Source organism: Erpetoichthys calabaricus, chromosome 5, assembly GCF_900747795.2.
Source record: "Erpetoichthys calabaricus chromosome 5, fErpCal1.3, whole genome shotgun sequence".
NCBI lineage: Eukaryota > Metazoa > Chordata > Cladistia > Polypteriformes > Polypteridae > Erpetoichthys > Erpetoichthys calabaricus.
This window is the reverse complement of record NC_041398.2, coordinates 248,528,214-248,548,619: the sequence shown is the minus strand read 5'-3', so window position 1 is coordinate 248,548,619 and position 20,406 is coordinate 248,528,214. Positions and strand designations below refer to the sequence as shown.

The 20,406-nt window shown below is 42.2% G+C and overlaps 2 protein-coding genes across 2 annotated transcripts in view; one reads left to right on the top strand and one right to left on the bottom strand.

Moving 5' to 3' along the window:
- ucp1 (uncoupling protein 1) overlaps window positions 1-20,406 on the bottom strand; it is a 131,779-nt gene that overhangs the window by 49,051 nt on the left and 62,322 nt on the right. The window lies entirely within an intron of this gene.
- The window catches only part of LOC114652902 (protein phosphatase methylesterase 1-like), a 72,045-nt gene continuing 68,836 nt past the window's right edge, over window positions 17,198-20,406 (top strand). Inside the window, exon 1 of the mRNA XM_028803209.2 lies at window positions 17,198-17,226. Within this exon, the coding sequence (XP_028659042.1) occupies window positions 17,198-17,226 (29 nt within the window). The remainder of the gene's footprint in view (window positions 17,227-20,406) is intronic.

Below are 20,406 nucleotides of genomic sequence, written 5' to 3'. Positions count from 1 at the left end.
CAAAATGTTTCCAGGGCCACAGCCAACCTGTGAATGTTGCAGTCGAGCTCCAGCCTCACTGGGCCACATGTTCTGGGCCTGCACCAAATTAACATCATTCTAGGCCAAAATCTTTGAACGCCTATCAGACAGCCTTGGGGTCCCAATCCCTCCTAATCCACTAAGAGCAGTGTGTGGTGGGCTTACAGGGGGGCTTAAAGTGGAGAAAGCCAAACAAACTGTATGTCAATGTCAATTTATTTATATAGCACATTTAAAACAACATAGGAATGCTGTGGCCAAAGTGCTTTACAATAATAGAATAAAAGAAAAACATACAATTAATATGAATAACATAAATAGAAATAAAATAAATGAACATAAATAAAATAAATAATAAATAGAAGTAATGTTACATAATCACAATGAGGACACCATCAGTATTACTGAAGGTCACGGAATGCAAGTGAATAGAAATGAGTCTTTAATCTCGTTTTGAACAGTTCAATTGTAGACGACTCCTTTATGTGACGAGGTAAAGAGTCCCACAGGCGAGGTGCAACAGCTGCCAAAGCCCCATCTGTCCCCCTTAGTTATACACTTGGTACAAGGGACAACAAGAGACAACTAACCAGAAGATCTAAGCACTCTAGATGGCTGGTGTAAAGCACACAATTCGGATAAACAGGCAGGAGCGAGCCCACGTAAAGATTTAAAAACTAGCAACAAGATTTTAAAATCAATTCGAAAACTGATGGACAGCCAGTGTAAAGAAGCTAATATTGGAGAAACAGAATCAGACTTTCTTGCCCCAACCAGAAAGCGAGCGGCAGCATTCTGGACCAACTGTAACCTGCAAATCAGAGATTTGCTAATCCCAGAATACAGTGAGTTGCAGTAATCGAGGTGAGAAAAGATAAAAGCAGGAGTAGCTTTCTCAAGATCCCTAGAAGATAAAAAAGGCTTGATTTTACCTAATAGACCAAGCTGGAAAAAGCAACTCTTGACTACAGAATTTACTTGTTTCTCAAAAGAGAGGTTACTGTCAAAGATAACACCAAGATTGCAGACTTGAGGTTTGCAAAAGACAGAGAAAGAGCTGAGAAGTCCAAGACCGATTTGGGCTTTAGCTGATGTTACCACTATAAGCACCTCCATTTTATTTTGATTTAGATCAAGAAAATTATTAGCCATCCAAGATCTTAGTTCAGAAAGACAGTTGTGCAGTTGATTCATTGCAGAGTTGTAGACGGGAATATAAACCTGAATATCATCAGCATAGCAGTGAAAAGAAATGTTAAATTTCCTAAAGATAGCTCCAAAAGGATGAAGGTATATAGAGAATAAAATAGGAGCCAAAATGGATCCCTGAGGAACACCATATTTAAGAGGAGCAGTAGATGAAAAAGAGGAATTTAAAGTCACTGAAAAGTGTCTACCAGTTAGATATGACCTGAACCAGTTAAGAGCAGCCCCTTTAAGTCCAACAAGATGTTCAAGCTGCAACAGCAATATCTCACGGTCAATAGTGTCAAAGGCAGCGGACAGGTCAAGGAGAACAAGGACTGCAGCGTCACCCAAGTCAGTAATAATAGAGATGTCATTGAATACTTTAAGGAGGGCCGTCTCAACACCATGATAACACCTAAAGCCAGATTGGTAGATCTCAAATAAATGATTGGAGTTAAGATGATCAACCAATTGATTATAAATAATTCTTTCTAATATTTTAGCCAGAAATGGCAATTGGGAAATCAGGCGAAAATTGGCTAAAACTCCAGGATCTAATTCTGCCTTTTTTAGACAGGGACGTATCGCAGCATGTTTAAAAAATGAGGGCACAACCCCCTGACTAATAGAACCATTGATAATGGCTAGTAAAGATGGACCCAAAACATCAAAGGCTTCCACTACGAGGTGTGATGGTACAATATCACGAGGACTGGGAGCTGGTTTAAGGATGTCAATAGTTCTTTTAAACTGTGAAAGTGAGACAGGATCAAAATGGCCTGTAATTGCCTTTACTTCACTATAGGCACATAGACTTGTTTTGCTCGACTGGAAGAATCCTAACTCACCTCTGTTAAGTCAGTGGGAAACTGATGTTATATATTATCTGAAACTGGAAAAAATGAAATTCTCACTTATAGGATCGGTGCAAAACTTTTTCAAAACCTGGCAGGATCAAATCAATAACATTTTAGAATAAGCATTTAAATTGTGCAAGTGGATTCTCACTCCTCTTTTTTATTCTATTTATTTTTATTCATTTATTTATTTACATATTTTTACTATTATTGAACTTTTACTCTGCTGGCCTAGCGCTCTTTCTCATGGGAGTTGATTTGCTTCGAGCCTGGTTTTGTTAAACTTGACTTGCTTATATGGAATGTAATTTGAGTTTAATAAAATCAATAAAATGTTAAAAAAAAAGCAAATGCTTTTGATTTATTAACACACAAGAAATAAAACTTTTACAAACGGCGCCTATCTCTATTCCTCTCAGTTGCTATCTATCTCTGTTTTGATACCCCTTCTGTTTATATACAGTGCATCTGGAAAGTATTCTCAGCGCTTCATCACTTTCTCCACATTTTGTTATGTTACAGCCTTATTCCAAAATGGATTAAATTCATTTTTTTCCTCAGAATTCTACACACAACACCCCATAATGACAACATGAAAAAAGTTTACTTGAGCTTTTTGCAAATTTATTAAAAATAAAAAAACTGAGAAATCCCATGTCCATAAGTATTCACAGCCTTTGCTCAATACTTTGTCGATGCCCCTTTGGCAGCAATTCTAGCCTCAAGTCTTGTTGAATATGATGCCACAAGCTTGGCACACCTATCCTTGGCCAGTTTGGCCCATTCCTCTTTGCAGCACCTCTCAAGCTCCATCAGGTTGGATGGGAAGCGTCGGTGCACAGCCATTTTAAGATCTCTCCAGAGATGTTCAATCGGATTCAAGTCTGGGCTCTGGCTGGGCCACTCAAGGACATTCACAGAGTTGTCCTGAAGCCACTCCTTTGATATCTTGGCTGTGTGCTTAGGGTCGTTGTCCTGCTGAAAGATGAACCGTCGCCCCAGTCTGAGGTCAAGAGCGCTCTGGAGCAGGTTTTCATCCAGGATATCTCTGTGCATTGCTGCAGTCATCTTTCCCTTTATCCTGACTGGTCTCCCAGTCCCTGCCACTTAAAAACATCCCCACAGCATGATGCTGCCACCACCATGCTTCAATGTAGGGATGGTATTGTCCTGGTGATGAGCGGTGCCTGGTTTCCTCCAAACGTGACGCCTGGCATTCACACCAAAGTGTTCAATCTTTGTCTCATCAGACCAGAGAATTTTCTTTCTCATGGTCTGAGAGTCCTTCAGGTGCCTTTTGGCAAACTGCAGGCGGGCTGCCATGTGCCTTTTACTAAGGAGTGGCTTCCGTCTGGCCACTCTACTATACAGGCCTGATTGGTGGATTGCTGCAGAGATGGTTGTCCTTCTGGAAGGTTCTCCTCTCTCCACAGAGGACCTCTGGAGCACTGACAGAGTGACCATCAGGTTCTTGGTCACCTCCCTGACTAAGGCCCTTCTCCCCCAATCGCTCAGTTTAGATGGCCGGCCAGCTCTAGGAAGAGTCCTGGTGGTTTCGAACTTCTTCCACTTACGGATGATGGAGGCTACTGTGTTCATTGGGACCTTCAAAGAAGCACAAATTTTTCTGTAACCTTCCCCAGATTTGTGCCTCGAGACAATCCTGTCTCGGAGGTCTACAGACAATTCCTTTGACTTCATGCTTGGTTTGTGCTCTTACATGAACTGTCAACTGTGGGACCTTCTATAGACAGGTGTGTGCCTTTCCAAATCATGTCCAGTCAACTGAATTTACCACAGGTGGACTCCAATGAAGCTGCAGAAACATCTCAAGGATGATCAGGGGAAACAGGATGGACCTGAGCTCGATTTTGAGCTTCATGGCAAAGGCTGTGAATACTTAAATACATGTGCTTTCTCAGTTTTTTTATTTTTAATAAATTTGCAAAAATCTCAAGTAAACTTTTTTCACGTTGTCATTATGGGGTGTTGTGTGTAGAATTCTGAGGAAAAAAATGAATTTAATCCATTTTGGAATAAGGCTGTAACATAACAAAATGTGGAAAAAGTGATGAAGAGCTGGGAATACTTTCCGGGTGCACTGTAGGTGTAGTAAAAGACAAGCAGGAGTTAAGTTACACATAAAACAATGTATTATTGGTAATATTCATAAATAATAAAGTACATTTGAATATTGGCAACCATACAACCTGATTAAATGGTGATGTGTAGTTCAGGCGGCATACAGACTTGTTAGTTACTCAGAATGTCTCTAGTTAAGGCATCATTGGTGATCAGCTTTCTTCAGAACAGGCCGTATGCCTGTTCCAATATGGCTGCCGAGCTGTGGGCTCCATTGTGTTGTCCTTTCAGTTCATCAGTTTGGTCTTCATCGGATGTTAGTAAGAGAGATAGAATGTGGTTGAGCAAGCAGATTTATAGATTCTCTGTCTAACCCCTAGAGCCAATAGGACATCATCGTACTTAAAGGCTTCTGATACAAGCCAATTCCAAACAGCCATACTTCAGACCAATGGGGGAAGGTAGACTGGCTTCCTTGTGGGGGTTGAAAGACTTTAGCAGAGAAATACTCGCCAAACTGGTTTAAGACACATCCTCCCCCAACTCTGTTGTAAAAGAGACCCATTCCTAAAGGTGGGGGGGGGGGGGGGGGGGGGGGTAAACATGAATGCTTCTCACTAATGTAACACTAAATTACATTGCTTTGCCTAAATTACAAGAAAAGACATACAAAATATTTATCAAGTTATATGCAAAATCTTACATCACAACAGATGTTTATGGCTGGATGTTGATTTAATCGAGCATTTAGGGCTGGAGAAAATGGAATGGAAGTGTGGGAAATCCCGCGTCTTCTTGAGAAATCCCCCCATGTTATATTTTTTGTCCATCTATATTTCCTCCCTTGTCCCTGATTTCCCCTTGACCTGGCAAGACTGGCTACTGCATATATTTATATTCACATTTATTTGCTTAGCAGATGCTTTTCTCCAAAGCAACTTACAAAACAGGTCAAAATAATGGAGTAAACATTGAGCTGGGGGACTGTCTGAGACAGGACAAGGGTAGAAAATTGGTCAACTCAAGTAAAATCCTCAGAACAAAACACAAGCGAGTTACATTTTCGTGGATATGAGAATCTACCAAAGCCATTATCATTAAGAGAGAAATTTACCAAACAAGAGAAATTTCAAACATTTTCTAAACACATCGAGGGAATCAGCAGTTTGAACAGGGAGCTCATTCCACCAGCCGGGAACTACACCTGAAAAGAGTCTGGACTGAGATGTGATGACCCACAGATGTGGCACCACCAGATGCCATTCATCAGCAGACCTGAGTGGGTGAGGAGTAAGTAGCAGAGGACCTCCCAGTGCCTCCACATACAGAGGTTCTGACCCATGGACTACTCTGTAGGCAAGCATCAAGGATGTGAATATGTGCAGTTACTGAAAACTAGCGTAGTGATCTGTAAAGAAGAGTGACAGGTGCCCACCTCGACTGGTTGAATGCCAGATGTGCTGCTGCATTTTGAATCAACTTCAATGGCTTTACAATGCATGCTGGTATCCCTGCCAGCAAGAGAGTTGCAGTAGACCAGATGTGATAAGGCCAAAGCCTGGACCAGAAGTTGTCCTGCATACTGCATTGGGCACAGTCTGATCTTGTGGATGTCATACAAAGTGAATCTTCAAGAACAAGAGGCAGCTGCAATGTGGTCAACGAAGGGCAGCTGGTCATTTATCACCACCCCAAGGTTGCGTACTGACCTGGTAGGAGTTAGCGATGATGAGCTGAGGTGAACAGAGATGGATGAGCTGGGATAGCCAAAAGATTGGTCTTTGCCAGGTTGAGCTGGTGATGGTGATCCTTCATCCAGGTTGCAATATCAGTGAGACATGAAGAGGCGCTTGTTGATACCATGTGGTCCTATGGACAGAATGACAGTTAGAGCTGCATATCATCGGCAGGGCACTGAGGTGAGAAACCATGGGACTGGATGTTAGGGCCTAGTGAGGAGGTGAATGGAGAAAACAGGAGAGGGCCCAACACCGATCCTTGGGGTATAACCATGCTTACCCATCTCCCCTCACCAGGACACATGGTAGGATGTGCCCAAGAGGTAGGCCTTCACACCACCTGAGGGCAGTCCTGGTGATGCAGGGGTCAGAGAGAGTGACAAGGTGCATCTGAAGGTTGACTGCATTGAAGGCAGAAGAGGGATCCAGATTTCTCTTACTAGAGAGCGCCCTCTACTGAATGTAACCTGTCCTGAGGTAAGTAATTGCACTACTTTACGACTTTTATTACTCAAGGTTCTGTGGCCTTACAACACACTTTGTAATGCCGTCTTATATCAAATGTGCCATTTTAAGGTAGCTGGAGTGGTTAAGTCCTTGGGCTTCAAGGTTGTGGGTTCAAATCCATGCATGGACACTCTAGTGACTATGAACAAGTCTCTTCTCTTACCTGTGTTCTAACTGGAAAAAGAAATGTAACCACAATTGTATCTCAGAGCTTGTAAGCCCCCCCCCCCCCCAGAATAAAGATGTCAGCCCAGTAAATGAATAAAATGTAAGGATAACAACGAAACCGATGGCTTTGTGTTGTCATTTCTGATGCTGTGCATTATGAAGGTTTCTATACTAAACTATGCAGTGCTTTGTGGAAGTGGTTGTCATTAAAAGTGACAAACAAAATAAAAATAACTCGTTCTCCAGACACACATATGTGTGCACCAACTAGGCAGAGCCAAGACCGGAGTGGCTTTTTTATTTTCACAAGGTGGAGTGCCAAGTGACTAACAGGCGCGGCTTGACGTCCAATTGCAACCAAAGAGTAGTCCTCGAACACCCCGGCCTGCCTGTGATAGGCGCCCGGCCCACACACCCACAGCCATGAACAAGTGAAACGTTCAAGCTGGCAGACACTTGTAGCCATGTTACGTAGACGGGTCACTTCAAAGTCCAGGCTTTGACTGATAAGAAGTTAACATGAGGTGATGTTTTTATAGTGCCTGCACACTCCTTGGTGCAATGATTATGATATACAGAGCTGCCTATAATATAACCTATAACCTTAAGCTGTACTATTATTATTATTATCATTTGATATTTGGCATTGTGACAGACAAACCGGCGTCCCAGACAGTATGGACCCCACTCCCTTACCTGGCCTGGAGGGAGCGACATTTCCTTTCCATGCCAGGACATGGAAGGATGTTACGACGACTACATAAGAAGTGGTATCCTTAAAACCCCTGAGCAGCACCCAGGATGAACTTGGGAACTTGGAAGGTCCACACAGTGGTCAACTGCCTGCTATGGACTGAGTGTTCCCCCCCCGTACACTGTGTGGCATCATTCCGTCTGGCAAGCCCCACTATGGAGGCCCAGCATGGAAGCTGTGGTCCCGTATAGGCCTGCCTTGTCGGGTTCTGTGGGGGCCACCAGGGGACCTCTTAGATATTGAAGTTACAAGGATCCGGAAATGCTTCCTAGGGGCACTATATTAAGCACCAGACGTACTTCCAGGTCTGGAGTTTTAAGACAGCCCACCACTCAACTCAGGAAGGGCTGAAGTCAAATGTGGAGGACAGCATGGAGGTGTACATAAAGAAAAGGAAGAGAAAGAACAGAGAGTTGTGCTGAAGACATTGTTTTAACTAAAAGCACTTTAGTTCAACTGGGACACTTGTGGTGAAGTTGTGTCTTGAGGGTTTAAGGGTCTGGTACCCCCCCTAGTGGCCACAATGTATATATTCATCCAAGATCACAGACACAGTTCCTGCGCTCTCAGCTCTTATAAATGTTTATCTTATCCTCACTTTAAGTTCCCAATAAAAGAAGACTTATGATGTCGAAATCTTATTGATGGGTGGAGTTGTGGCTTGAGGTAGACTGGCTTCCTTGCAGGGGTTGAAAGACTTTAGCAGAGAAATACTCGCCAAACTGGTTTAAGGCACATCCTCCCCCAACTCTGTCGTAAAATTCAAAGAGACCCATTCCTAAAAGGGGAACATGAATGCTTCTCACTAATGTAACACTAAATTACATTGCTTTGCCTAAATTACAAATAAAGACATATAAAATATTTATCAAGTTATATGCAAAATCTTACATCACAACAGCTGGTTATGGCTGGATGTTGATTTCATCGAGCATTTAGGGCTGGAGAAAATATGGAAGTGTGGGAAATCCCGCGTCTTCTTGAGACATCCCCCCATGTTATATTTTTTGTCCATCTATATTTCCTCCCTTGTCCCTGATTTCCCCTTGACCTGGAAAGACTGGCTACTGCATATATTTATATTCACATTTATTTGCGTAGCAGATGCTTTTCTTCAAAGCAACTTACAAAATAGGTCAAAATAATGGAGTAAACATCGAGCTGGGGGACTGTCCGAGACAGGACAAGGGTAGAAAATCGGTCAACTCAAGTGAAATCCTCAGAACAAAACACAAGCGAGTTACATTTTCGTAGACATGAGAATCTACCAAAGCCGTTATCATTAAGAGAGAAATTTCAAACATTTTCTAAACACATTGAGGGAATCAGCAGTTTGAACAGAGAGCTCATTCCACCAGCCGGGAGCTACACCTGAAAAGAGTCTGAACTGAGATGTGATGACCCACGGATGTGGCACCACCAGACGCCATTCATCAGCAGACCTGAGTGGGTGAGGAGTAGCAGAGGACCTCCCAGTGTCTCCACATACAGAGGTTCTGACCTATGGACTACTCTGTAGGCAAGCATCAAGGATGTGAACTTAATATGTGCAGTTACTGAAAACTAGCGTAGTGATCTGTAAAGAAGAGTGACAGGTGCCCACCTTGACTGGTTGAATGCCAGATGTGCTGCTGCATTTTGAATCAACTTCAGTGGCTTTACAATGCACGCTGGTATCCCTGCCAGCAAGAGAGTTGCAGTAGACCAGATGTGATAAGGCCAAAGCCTGGACCAGAAGTTGTCCTGCATACTGCATTGGGCACAGTCTGATCTTGTGGATGTCATACTAAGTGAATCTTTAAGAACAAGAGGCAACTGCAATGTGGTCAACGAGGGGCAGCTGGTCATTTCTCACCACCCCAAGGTGAGTTGTGGCTCTGAGGCTAAGTATCTGCACTGGCTATTCGGAAGGTTGCCGGTTCGAATCCTGTAAATTCCAAAAGAGACTCTGCTCTGTTGGGCCCTTGAGCAAGGCTCTTAACCTGCAACTGCTCCATCCTGGGTATGATGTTAATCTGCATCCAGCCCTGCATGTAAGCCCTCCAACCTGCAGGGAAAAACCTGGGGGTTGGTGGCAGAATTGGCACTCCAGCCACCATAAAAAACTCCCATTGTTCCATTCCATCTGAACTAGTGTGGTGCTGAGGTGTCACCCGTTGCATGGCTGCACTTAATCTGGGATTCTGAGTTGGTTTGTCGTGTGGTGGGAGCGGTAATGTGCTGTATCAGCGCCTGCTGCTAACCTCTCTCTTATTGATGAATTTGATCCCGAAGGGTTATCAACACAGGCAATCCTAGCACCGGGAAACGATGAAGTCAAACGAATGAATACGAAAATTGTCGTTCCGTTACATGGCAATGACATGTAAAATTTTAACAGGCGACAAGTACATCTTCCGCAGATAACATTAGAAACCAAAGGAGATCTTGATATGCCATTCATATTAAAATGTTTACAGTTTCCTGTTAGAACAGTTTTTACAAAGACAATTAACAAATCATAGGGACAAACATTTTAAAAAGTCGTTTATTAGAGAGAAAAAAATGAAACTCACTAATCATATGTTGCATTGTCACAATGAAAGTCCAAACACTGAATCAAAATTCAATGGAATATTGACAAAAAGTTAATTAAAAAATTGTTTTGACTGAAGTTTTACAGTAAAAGTGTAAGTTTAAAAAGTATTTGCGTGCTAATTTTAAAGCCAAACAGAATGAAAACGTATAACGCAACGAATACCTCTAATGCAACATCCATCCATCCATCCATCCATTTTCCAACCCGCTGAATCCGAACACAGGGTCACGGGGGTCTGCTGGAGCCAATCCCAGCCAACACAGGGCACAAGGCAGGAACCAATCCTGGGCAGGGTGCCAACCCACCGCAGGACACACACAAACACACCCACACACCAAGCACACACTAGGGCCAATTTAGAATCGCCAATCCACCCAACCTGCATGTCTTTGGACTGTGGGAGGAAACCGGAGCGCCCGGAGGAAACCCACGCAGACACGGGGAGAACATGCAAACTCCACGCAGGGAGGACCCGGGAAGCGAACCCGGGTCCCCAGGTCTCCCAACTGCGAGGCAGCAGCGCTACCCACTGCGCCACCGTGCTCTAATGCAACATGAAACATAATTTACTTTCAATTTATTACGTTTTACTTTTTTTAATATGTTTAATTACTCGCTGTAATGTAAAATAGTTAGTTCTATTATGCATATGTAACAATTCCCATGAAAATAACAATCTGTTTAAATTGTACATCCACTTCCCCATACGCGAGCGGCAGAGCTGTGAAGTGGCTAGCATGTAGCACCCGCCCGGGGGTTGGCGAGTGAAGTGAGCAGCGGGCAGAGCCCCCTAGTTGTTCTAAAAAATAATTTTAAGAGAGAATAAAAGTGTACAGTTCCTAACAACCACAATGGTGAAAGGGTCAAATACTGAGGTTTGAATTAACCATCAAACCAACCTACTATGTAGGGTTGAAAATCGTGGGTAATTAACCAAAATCAATAAAAAAAAATACACCGAGATACATCAAGTAATGAACGAGTTTTTGATTTAGGCTTCATTTTCCATATTTGATGACCTAAGAGAAGGTTTATGGATGTGGTGAGAGAGGACATGCAAGTGGTGGGTGTAACAGAACAAGATGATAAGGACAGAAAGATATGGAAGAAGATGATCCACTGTGGCGACCCCTAACAGGAGCAGCCGAAAGAAGAAGAAGATGACCAATGGACAAATTTAACGAGTTAAAAACTACCAGTATGGCATAACATTAAGGTGAGACTGAATTAATTAAATTAATTTAGTTTTTCTAGTCACTTCTCCAAAGACTCAGCTTTCACAAAGACAGCAGGGAGATGAGATAGGATCGGGGTCCACCTGGCACCCCGATTATTGCCGGGCAAATAAACAAAAGTAAAGAAAAAGGTTGAAAAACGCTGTCCTCAGTTGAGTTCCACCATGTTCTGAACACAAAAACTTAACAACAACCTGAAGCAGCCATTTGTTATCCAGATGCATGAATAAAATAGAAGCATGCAAAAAACACAGCCAAGGTTAGCCAAGATATATCCTGACGCCAAGGTGGAAACAACTTGAGGAAGACGTCAAAAGTGGAAAAGAACGACACGTACATGGGAGCTCTCAAGGCCTCGAGCTGCTGAAGACATTGAAAAGCTGCCACTTGACCAGCCGACTGCTAAGCAACACTCAGTGTCTGTCAGATCCACCTGAATTGGCAAACGGGAAAACAAATGAGGGTAGAAGAGTGGTAGGCCAAAATGAATTTCACATCAGTGAAAAAGAACGTGTCTCACAGCAAGTGACAGATGCAAACGATAAGCCAAAAAAAATAATCGATGAAAGCCGACGAAAAGGAAATAATGGCAGCCAGATCTTGGTTTTCACACTGAGGAAACCACTTTCATCCATCCACATAACTCATCCACCATCCATCTTCTCCAAAGTTTTGTAGCTGTTACAAACCTTAGGAGCAGGAGACGAAATATTGGAATTCCACATGTTACTTGAATGAGTGTCTGAAATAAAATATCTAGCAAAAGGCAAAGTTAATCACACTGCAGGGATGCTGGAGAAAAAAAGATGGATGTGCGATACTTTATAAATATTTTAAATGCTGAGGTGCAGATGGGTATGCTGTTAATGTTAATGATGTTACAATAAATGAAGATTGATTGATAACCAAGTAATTAATAAACAAACACTACGCTTTTTTAACCAGACCGTCACTTCTTTTCATTATCCTTTCAGTCAGATCAGTATATTTTATTTAACAGGTAGAAAATTCTTTGTTAGTTGTGGTGATTACTGCTCAGAGATCCATGATCTATACATATAAAAGGCAAAGCCCTCACTGATTCATCACTAATTCTCCCACTTTCCTTATAGGTGGGAAGCTGAAATTTGTTCAATGCTCATTCCTTGCAGTGTACTTACAAAAGTTAGGTATGTTTCATGTCCTATTCCAACAAACAAGGGGGGGGGGAATGAGTGTACCCTCTAAACTGTACAGTATATACAGATTGGGGAAACCCCTCCCCACTATTTCTGTGACGTCCAATATACGTAGGAAGCCCAAATTTCCCATTGCTCATCCTTTACGCTGTACTTACAAAGGTTAAGTATGTTTCATTTCGCACCCTGCCCCGTAACGAACTTTCAAAAATAATGTCTTTTTTTTGGCGGTTCTCACCATTATGCCGTAAGAAACTTTCGGAACTGATCACTCCTTTTGGCGGTTTCATTCCTTATTTCCATTAACAAACGATTTATTTCACGGCAGGGCCGCCCCCGATCCCCCATCCTTTTTCCACACGGCCGCTGTCTGCGCACCTATCACGTGGTTGGCTCTCTGCCTAAAAATGTGCATTTCTCATATACAGTTTACAGTCATAAATTAAACTCTTTACAATCATCAAATTCACTCTCAATACTAAAATAAGCCTAAGACAATTACATTGACAATCATGTTATGTTATTTTTAAACGGTTTCCTTTTCTTTTTCATAACTTCTTTAACACACTACTTCTCCGCTACAAAGCACAGGTATTTTGCTAGTATTATATACGGTGTACCAGAAGATATTCTGGGCCTGCTGTTATTTTCAATGTACATGCTCCCACTTTACCTCAGAACACAAGGTGAGATATCACAGCCATGCAGATGACACACAGCTTTACTTATCTATACAAATGGACACCCCTGGCTCTCTGACCCAAAGTCTGACATGTATTTCTGAATGAATGAGTAGTTATTTCCTGAACCTAAATAAGGAAAAAACAGAAACTGTAGTCTTTAATAAAAATGAAAAATAATGAGGTGTCACACGCATGCGCATTGGAGGCAGCTTAAAGACTTAAATGATGGTAATTCCTCACTAGAACACAAGAGGGCGCTGTCAATATTAATACCATATCTCTTCCTCTCTCTGCAGACTGGAAGATTGATGGCTTTTACACTCTTGACGTCACTTCTGGTGCCTGCCTGCATGGACCCACCTCTTCCTGCCTATATGTATATACAGTATATTGTGAAATAACCAGCCGACACACAACAAAGGTTTAAGTTTGCATACAATGTGTACAAGTTAAAGTCCAAAACAGAACTGACCCAAGTATGGAGGATGAATGGTTTTTATAGGCTGTTCAAAAGAACTGACGTCCACAGGGATGGGATAGTAAGTGAAGTCTTTGGAGAGTAATCGGATGCAGGCAGTATTTCTCGTGCTTGGTCTGTGGAGAGAAAAGAGAGAGGTTCAGTGCACCCCACCGCTCCCTGACCTGGCATGGAATTGACTTTTTCTGGTCCCTTTGGTTGATTTCCAAGTGCATGTATGTGATTTTACAGTCATATGAAAAGTTTGGGAACCCCTCTTAATTCTTTGGATTTTTGTTTATCATTGGCTGACCTTTCAAAAGTAGCAACTTCCTTTTAATATATGACATGCCTTATGGAAACAGTAGGATTTCAGCAGTGACATTAACTTTATTGGATTAACAGAAAATATGCAATATGCATCATAAAATTAGACAGATGCATAAATGTTGGCACCCCAACAGAGATATAACATCAATACTGAGCCTCCTTTTGGCCTCTAGACGCTGTCCTCCTACAGCCTTTGATGAGTGTCTGGATTCTGGATGGAGGTATTTCTGACCATTCTTCCATACAAAACCTCTCCAGTTCAGTTCTAATTTGATGGCTGCCGAGCATGGACATCCTGCTTCAAATCATCCCATAGATTTTCGATGATTTTCAAGTCAGGGGACTGTGATGACCATTCCAGAACATTGTACTTCTCCCTCTGCATGAATGCCTTTGTAGATTTCCAACTGTGTTTTGGGTCATTGTCTTGCTGGAATATCCACCCCCTGCGTAACTTCAACTTTGTGACTGACGCTTGAACATTATCTGGAAGAATTTGTTGATATTGGGTTGAATTCATCTGACCCTCAACTTTAACAAGGGCCCCAGTCCCTGAACTAGCCACACAGCCCCACAGCATGATGGAACCGCCACCAAATTTGACAGTAGGTAGCAGGTGTTTTTCTTGGAATGTGATGTTGTTCTTCTGCCATGCAAAGCACTTTTTCTTATGACCAAATAACTCCATTTTTGTCTCATCAGTCCAAAGCACTTTGTTCCAAAATGAATCTGGCTTGTCTAAATGAGCATTGGCATACAACAGGCGACTCTTGGTTGTGGCGTGAGTGCAGAAAGGGCTTCTTTCTCATCACCCTGCCATACAGATGTTCATTCTACAATTCTGTGCAATTTGCAGAGAGATGTACAGATACACCATCTGCAGCAAGATGTTCTCGCAGGTCTTTGGAGGTGATCTGTGGGTTGTCTGTCACCATTCTCACAATCCTGCTCATATGCCGCTCCTGTATTTTTCTTGGCCTGCCAGACCTGCTGGTGTTTAACAGCAACTGTGCCTGTGGCCTTCCATTTCCTGATTCCATTCCTTACAGTTGAAACTTACAGTTTAAACCTCTCAGATAGCTTTTTGTAGCCTTCCTCTAAACCATGCCATCAAATTTACCGGAACTGGAGAGATTATGTATGGAAGAATGCTCAAAAATACCTCCATCCAGAATCCAGACACTCATTAAAGGCTATAGGCTGTTATATTTGTAAAAGGAGGCTCAACTAAGTATTGATGTCATATCTCTGTTGGGGTGCCCAAATTTATGCACCTGTCTAATTTTGTTATGATGCATATTGCATATTTTCTGTTAATCCAGTAAACTTAATGTCACTGCTGAAATCCTACTGTGTCCATAAGGCATGTCAGATATTAAAAGGAAGTTGATACTTTGAAAGCTCAGCCAATGAGAAACAAAAATCCAAAGAACTAATAAGGGTTCCCAAACTTTTTCATATGACTATATATTATATTATATATATATATATATATATTGTCACGCACGCGCGATTAGGGAGCCGCGGAACAATCTAAACTGTAACGCGAAAGCATATACCAGACAGGAATGGCGGAGTACTAACCTTTCTCTCTTTATTTTCAACAGAAAGAAAGACACAACAATGAATCTTCCTGAACACGGATTCTCAACACGCCACTTCCGCCTTCCCTCTGTCTCACCCCGATGACGTCAGCAATCCCATCATCCATCTTGGTTTCTTCCCATCAGCACATTCAACCATTTCCGGTCCCCCTTCATAAATGTTCCCCCCATCCGCCATGATGGCGGACGGTGTTATGAAATTTGTACTGTTTATTATCAAACTTCTGCACCTTTCCTACAGTATACGGGGCCGGAAATCCTCAAACCTTTATCTGCTCTCTTGTGTCTTTTTACAATATATATATATATATATATATATATATATATATATACACACAGTATATTGCATAGTTTACTGTCAAATAATGCAAAGAGTACGCGACACGTGTTTCGCCCTCATTTGGGCTCATCAGGCGTACACACTCTACTGCTCCCCTCTCAGGGATCAAACCTCGGCATCAGAGATGAATCCCCTTTACGCTGCACCATGGCATGTGGTTCATTTATTTGACAGCCTGTAGGTCCAGAGTAATTACATTCACTGCGTTCATAGTCTGAGTCCTGACCTGAATTGCGTGGGTGGTTACCTACCAGGTAACACTTCTGGTTGGTCTGCCATTCGGCAAACATCTGCCATGGTGCCCTCTTCATTTGCGAGAAGCAGATCATGGAATGTTGCATAGTTTACTGTCGGGATCGAACCCGAGGGGAGCAGTAGAGTGTGTACGCCCGATGAGCCCAAATGTGGGCAAAACACATGTTGCGTACTCTTCGCATTATTTGACAGCAGGACGGTGACAGCAGTCTGTTGCTGAAGTTGCTCCTCTGTCTGGAGATGATCCTGTTCAGTGGATTCTCCATGATTGACAGGAGTCTGCTCAGAGCCCATTGCTCTGCCACAGATGTCAAACTGTCCAGCTCCATGCCTACAATAGAGCCTGCCTTCCTCACCAGTTTGTCCAGGCGTGAGGTGTCCCTCTTCTTTATGCTGCCTCTCCAGCACACCACCGCGTAGAAGAGGGCGCTCACCATAACCGTCTGATAGAACATCTGTAGCATCTTATTGCAGATGTTGAAGGACACCAGCCTTCTAAGACAGTATAGTCGGCTCTGTCCTCTCTTGCACAGAGCATCAGTATTGGCAGTCCAGTTCAGTTTATCATCCAGCTGCACTCCCAGGTATTTATAGGTCTGCACCCTCTGCACACAGTCACCTCTGATGATCACGGGGTCCATGAGGGGCCTGGTCCTCCTTAAATCCACCACCAGCTCCTTGGTTTTGCTGGTGTTCAGTTGTAGGTGGTTTGTGTCGCACCATTTAACACAGTCCTTGAGTAGGTTTCTATAGTCCTACCTATACTACACATTCACCATTCAAGACCCTTAATTCAGTATTGCTTATCCTGTGTAGGCTTATGGATGGGATGAGATGAGAGTGCGCAGGAGTGAATGAGGGACTGTGTCTGTTAAAGTGTGCGAGTCGTGTTTCTTTGTTACAGCTTACTGGCGCTGTCAGATTTCGGCCCATTGTTGAAGATTTTCAGTTATGTTGATCACCCAACGTCCCTGGCAGTCCACACTCCACACTCCTAGCTGAGAACCGCCACCTTCTTAGAGCTCTGGTCCTTTGCTGCCTGTCATCTCCAGCTGCTGCCACACTCTTCAGATCAGAGCATGATGGGTTCTCAGAAGCTGGCATTCGCTGTGCTCCCTCACTTGCAGACAGCATTTCAGTGGATTCACACCTGCACTGCTGTAGACTCTGGAGAGCATTGTTTTTTTTTTTTTTTTTTTTGGCATCACCTTGATCAGCAAAATGTGGGAAGAGGATTACGACACAGAGCAGTAAGTGTTCATGGGGATGAGTGGGCTATTAGAATAAAAGAGGCTGGGACTGTGGGAGCTGCTCAAGCAGAGCAGGGACAGGCTGATGACATCCTTCTGTAACAAAGCATAAGCCTGCTTTAAAAATGCAGAATGCGCTGAGGTGACTTATCAGCAGTACCAATGACTTGCAGTGTATTATCTTTGTAAATATATTTTTGTTATTTTAGCCGTGCTACCCATCTAAGCAACGGCAGAAAACTAACTAATCAAATGTAGATCTCAGCGTTAACATTTGCAGTGCATTTTGTTATGTATGCAATAATAAAATGAATTGCATTTGTCATTCCAACAGATGGCACAGCATATACATTTGTTGCAATAAAATGTATTATTAACAATGCTCGTGATGCACCATCTGTTGGAATGACAAATGCAATGTATTTTATTACTACAAACGTGTATATGTCTCTGTTATATGCCATTTGGTAAGGGATTTGTAAAAGCAGTGTAAATGTTTGTGAGGCACCATCTATTGGAATGACAAATGCAATTCATTTTATTACTACAAATGTTTGTGATATGCCCTCTGTTGAAATGACAAGTGTAGTGTATTTGTTTCTGTTAAATGCCATTTCGTGACGCATTTGTAAAAATGGTGTTCGTGATTGTCAAGCACCAGCTGTTGGAATGAGAATGCATTTTATTACTACGAATTTCCAATTTTGTTTTTTATTACACCAAATTTCCCACTGGGGACAAATACAGGTTCATCTATCTATCTAAATTTTTGTGATGTGCCATCTGTTGGAATGACAAATGCAGTGCATATAACTCTCTTACATCCCATCTGGTATGGGATTCCTAAAAGCAGTGTTTATGATTGGGATGTGCCATCTTTGGGTATAACAGAGACACAGCCACACAGACACTTGTCTTTTTATTAAGTTGGACTAGAAACTAGAATGAAGTTTCCATTGGATAGCGCTTGTCTGTATTTTTATTTCACTCTTTAAGCTGTCTCTATATGAAACAGTGCTCATTTGTGCACACTGGTACTTTATATTTGGATTTATCAATTTGTGATCTATGTGGTTTTGAGATTTGTATTAAAAAATGGTCAGTTTTGGAGAAGAAGTGAGACCGGGACCTTTCTAGCAGACTCAGCAATCTGAAGTGACAGGGAGTCAAGGATGAGGTGCTTTACTGAGACCTTCACCTTTCTTTATTTTCAGATATTCTGTGATGGGCATAGGTGAGCTGGTCATATGGTGGCTTGTTTGTCTCATTATTGTTTGTCTCTTTTTCCTTAATTAGTAGCCAACTAAGGGGCCTGAGTCAAGTTAATTAAAACTAAAGCAAAAGAAGTTAATTAGCAGCAAAAATGGCTCACTAATAAAGAAGATGGTTAGAATGAAAACATGCAGCCACTGCGGCCCTTGAGGACTGGAGTTTGACACCTGTGATCTATAGTCTGTGGTGGGGAATGATGGGCCGAACCATACCTCCTGTTCAGGGAAACGTACTGCTAAACAGTCCCTTGTGCTGGCCTAGTAGATTTATATTTACATTTGTTCATTAAAGCTTACTTTAGCTTCCTGATGTGCCTAAAACAGAAGCAGAGTAATGAGCTTGGTAAACTGTACCAGTACAACCTGCATCTTTGTAACAGGCTACTAGATGTAATCAGAATAATAAGTTTAATGTCACTGTGCTCTGTGCAGACATTTTAAATCTGTTTTTTCTTTTCTTATCACATGCACAGCTGAGCCAGATTTAGTACAAAGGGGCTCAGCATTTAGAATTGCTAGGCCAAGCATAGGACAAGATAGACAAAGACAGCTGGAGGAATGTGCAGTCAGCCTGAAGACAGATGTATACTATTTTTCGTCTGTTAAGAGTCAGCATAAGATCTTCTTTCCTTGTTTGGAATTGGACTGTTTGCCTACATGGGGGCCTACACGTGGAGAAAACAGTATAAAAGACTTGGACAGCAGCCAAACACCTTTGAAGCCGACGGACGGATGGAAAATTACGTCATCCGATCTTAAAAATTCTTTCAGCGCGGCAACGAAAATGGGCTTGTCATTGGCTTCCTCGTCTGTTATGCTGCGTAAATCATCATTAAAGAAAGCTAAGTTATTTTCTCTTATGTGATTTCTTACCGCCATATCAATATGGGAGGGATATCGCCTCGCTATAATATATCTATTCAGGTTCAGGTTACTTAAAATGCCACAATTAAAAAGAACATATTCCAACCATCACCCCCTGCTGGATAGACTAGGTGTTAATATGAGGGATATCGAGAGAATTTGGGACCCTTTTTTCAGGTCTACTTAAGAAGAAGTCTAAAAATGAGACTGAGGTCCCCCTAGGGCCCTTCCACAGTAAAACAAACATCATGGGACAAATTCCCCATCACTCATTGGTCCAGAGTCCTGTCTTCAATTCAAAAGCTTGATGCCATCCAAACACACTTCTTGTCTGTGCACTACTCTGATTTTTCCAGAAGTATTTATTTAACTATATTTTAGTCAAAAAAGTGCATACATTTTGCAGATTGTGAGCACAGGACCAGATGACTTGACCTACAGATTATGTGACATGAGTGACCGTTTTTTTTTATTTTTTATTTTCATGGACATTTTTATACTGTTTGTTTTTGTCCAGTGTTGGCCTCCATAGGCACCTATTCTGTCAGAAGCTTTCTTGTCTCTATCCTCTGTGAAAACACGAGATTATTTTTCCTTAGCCATCACTGCAAACTGCATGGGATAGGTGGCATATTAAAATACAGTTAGCCCCTTCTGTATCCTGCAGATCAAAAATAAAAAAAATTCCAGAAAGTTGTAAAAAGCCAGACTTGAATTTGCCACACGCCAAGCACGATGCTGAATCCATGAGAATAAAGTGATGTGTTGGCATAACCTGCAGCAGCCTACCACCATTTCACAGGCCCTCAGTCTCTCTCCAGCCCTTGTTGTTCATCTCGTGTCTCATTTGTTTGCTACTTGCATTGTGTGCCCCATTGTGGCGCCTAAAAAAAAGCAATTAATTGCTCAAGACGAGAATAAAGTGGCTATCTCTCAATGAGAAAATCAAAACTTTAGATTTCTTTGAAAAGTGGCATGTCACTTGTTGAGGTAGGCCGTAAGGTCGGCAAGAATGAATCAGGCACTTGCACAATAAAGCAGAAAG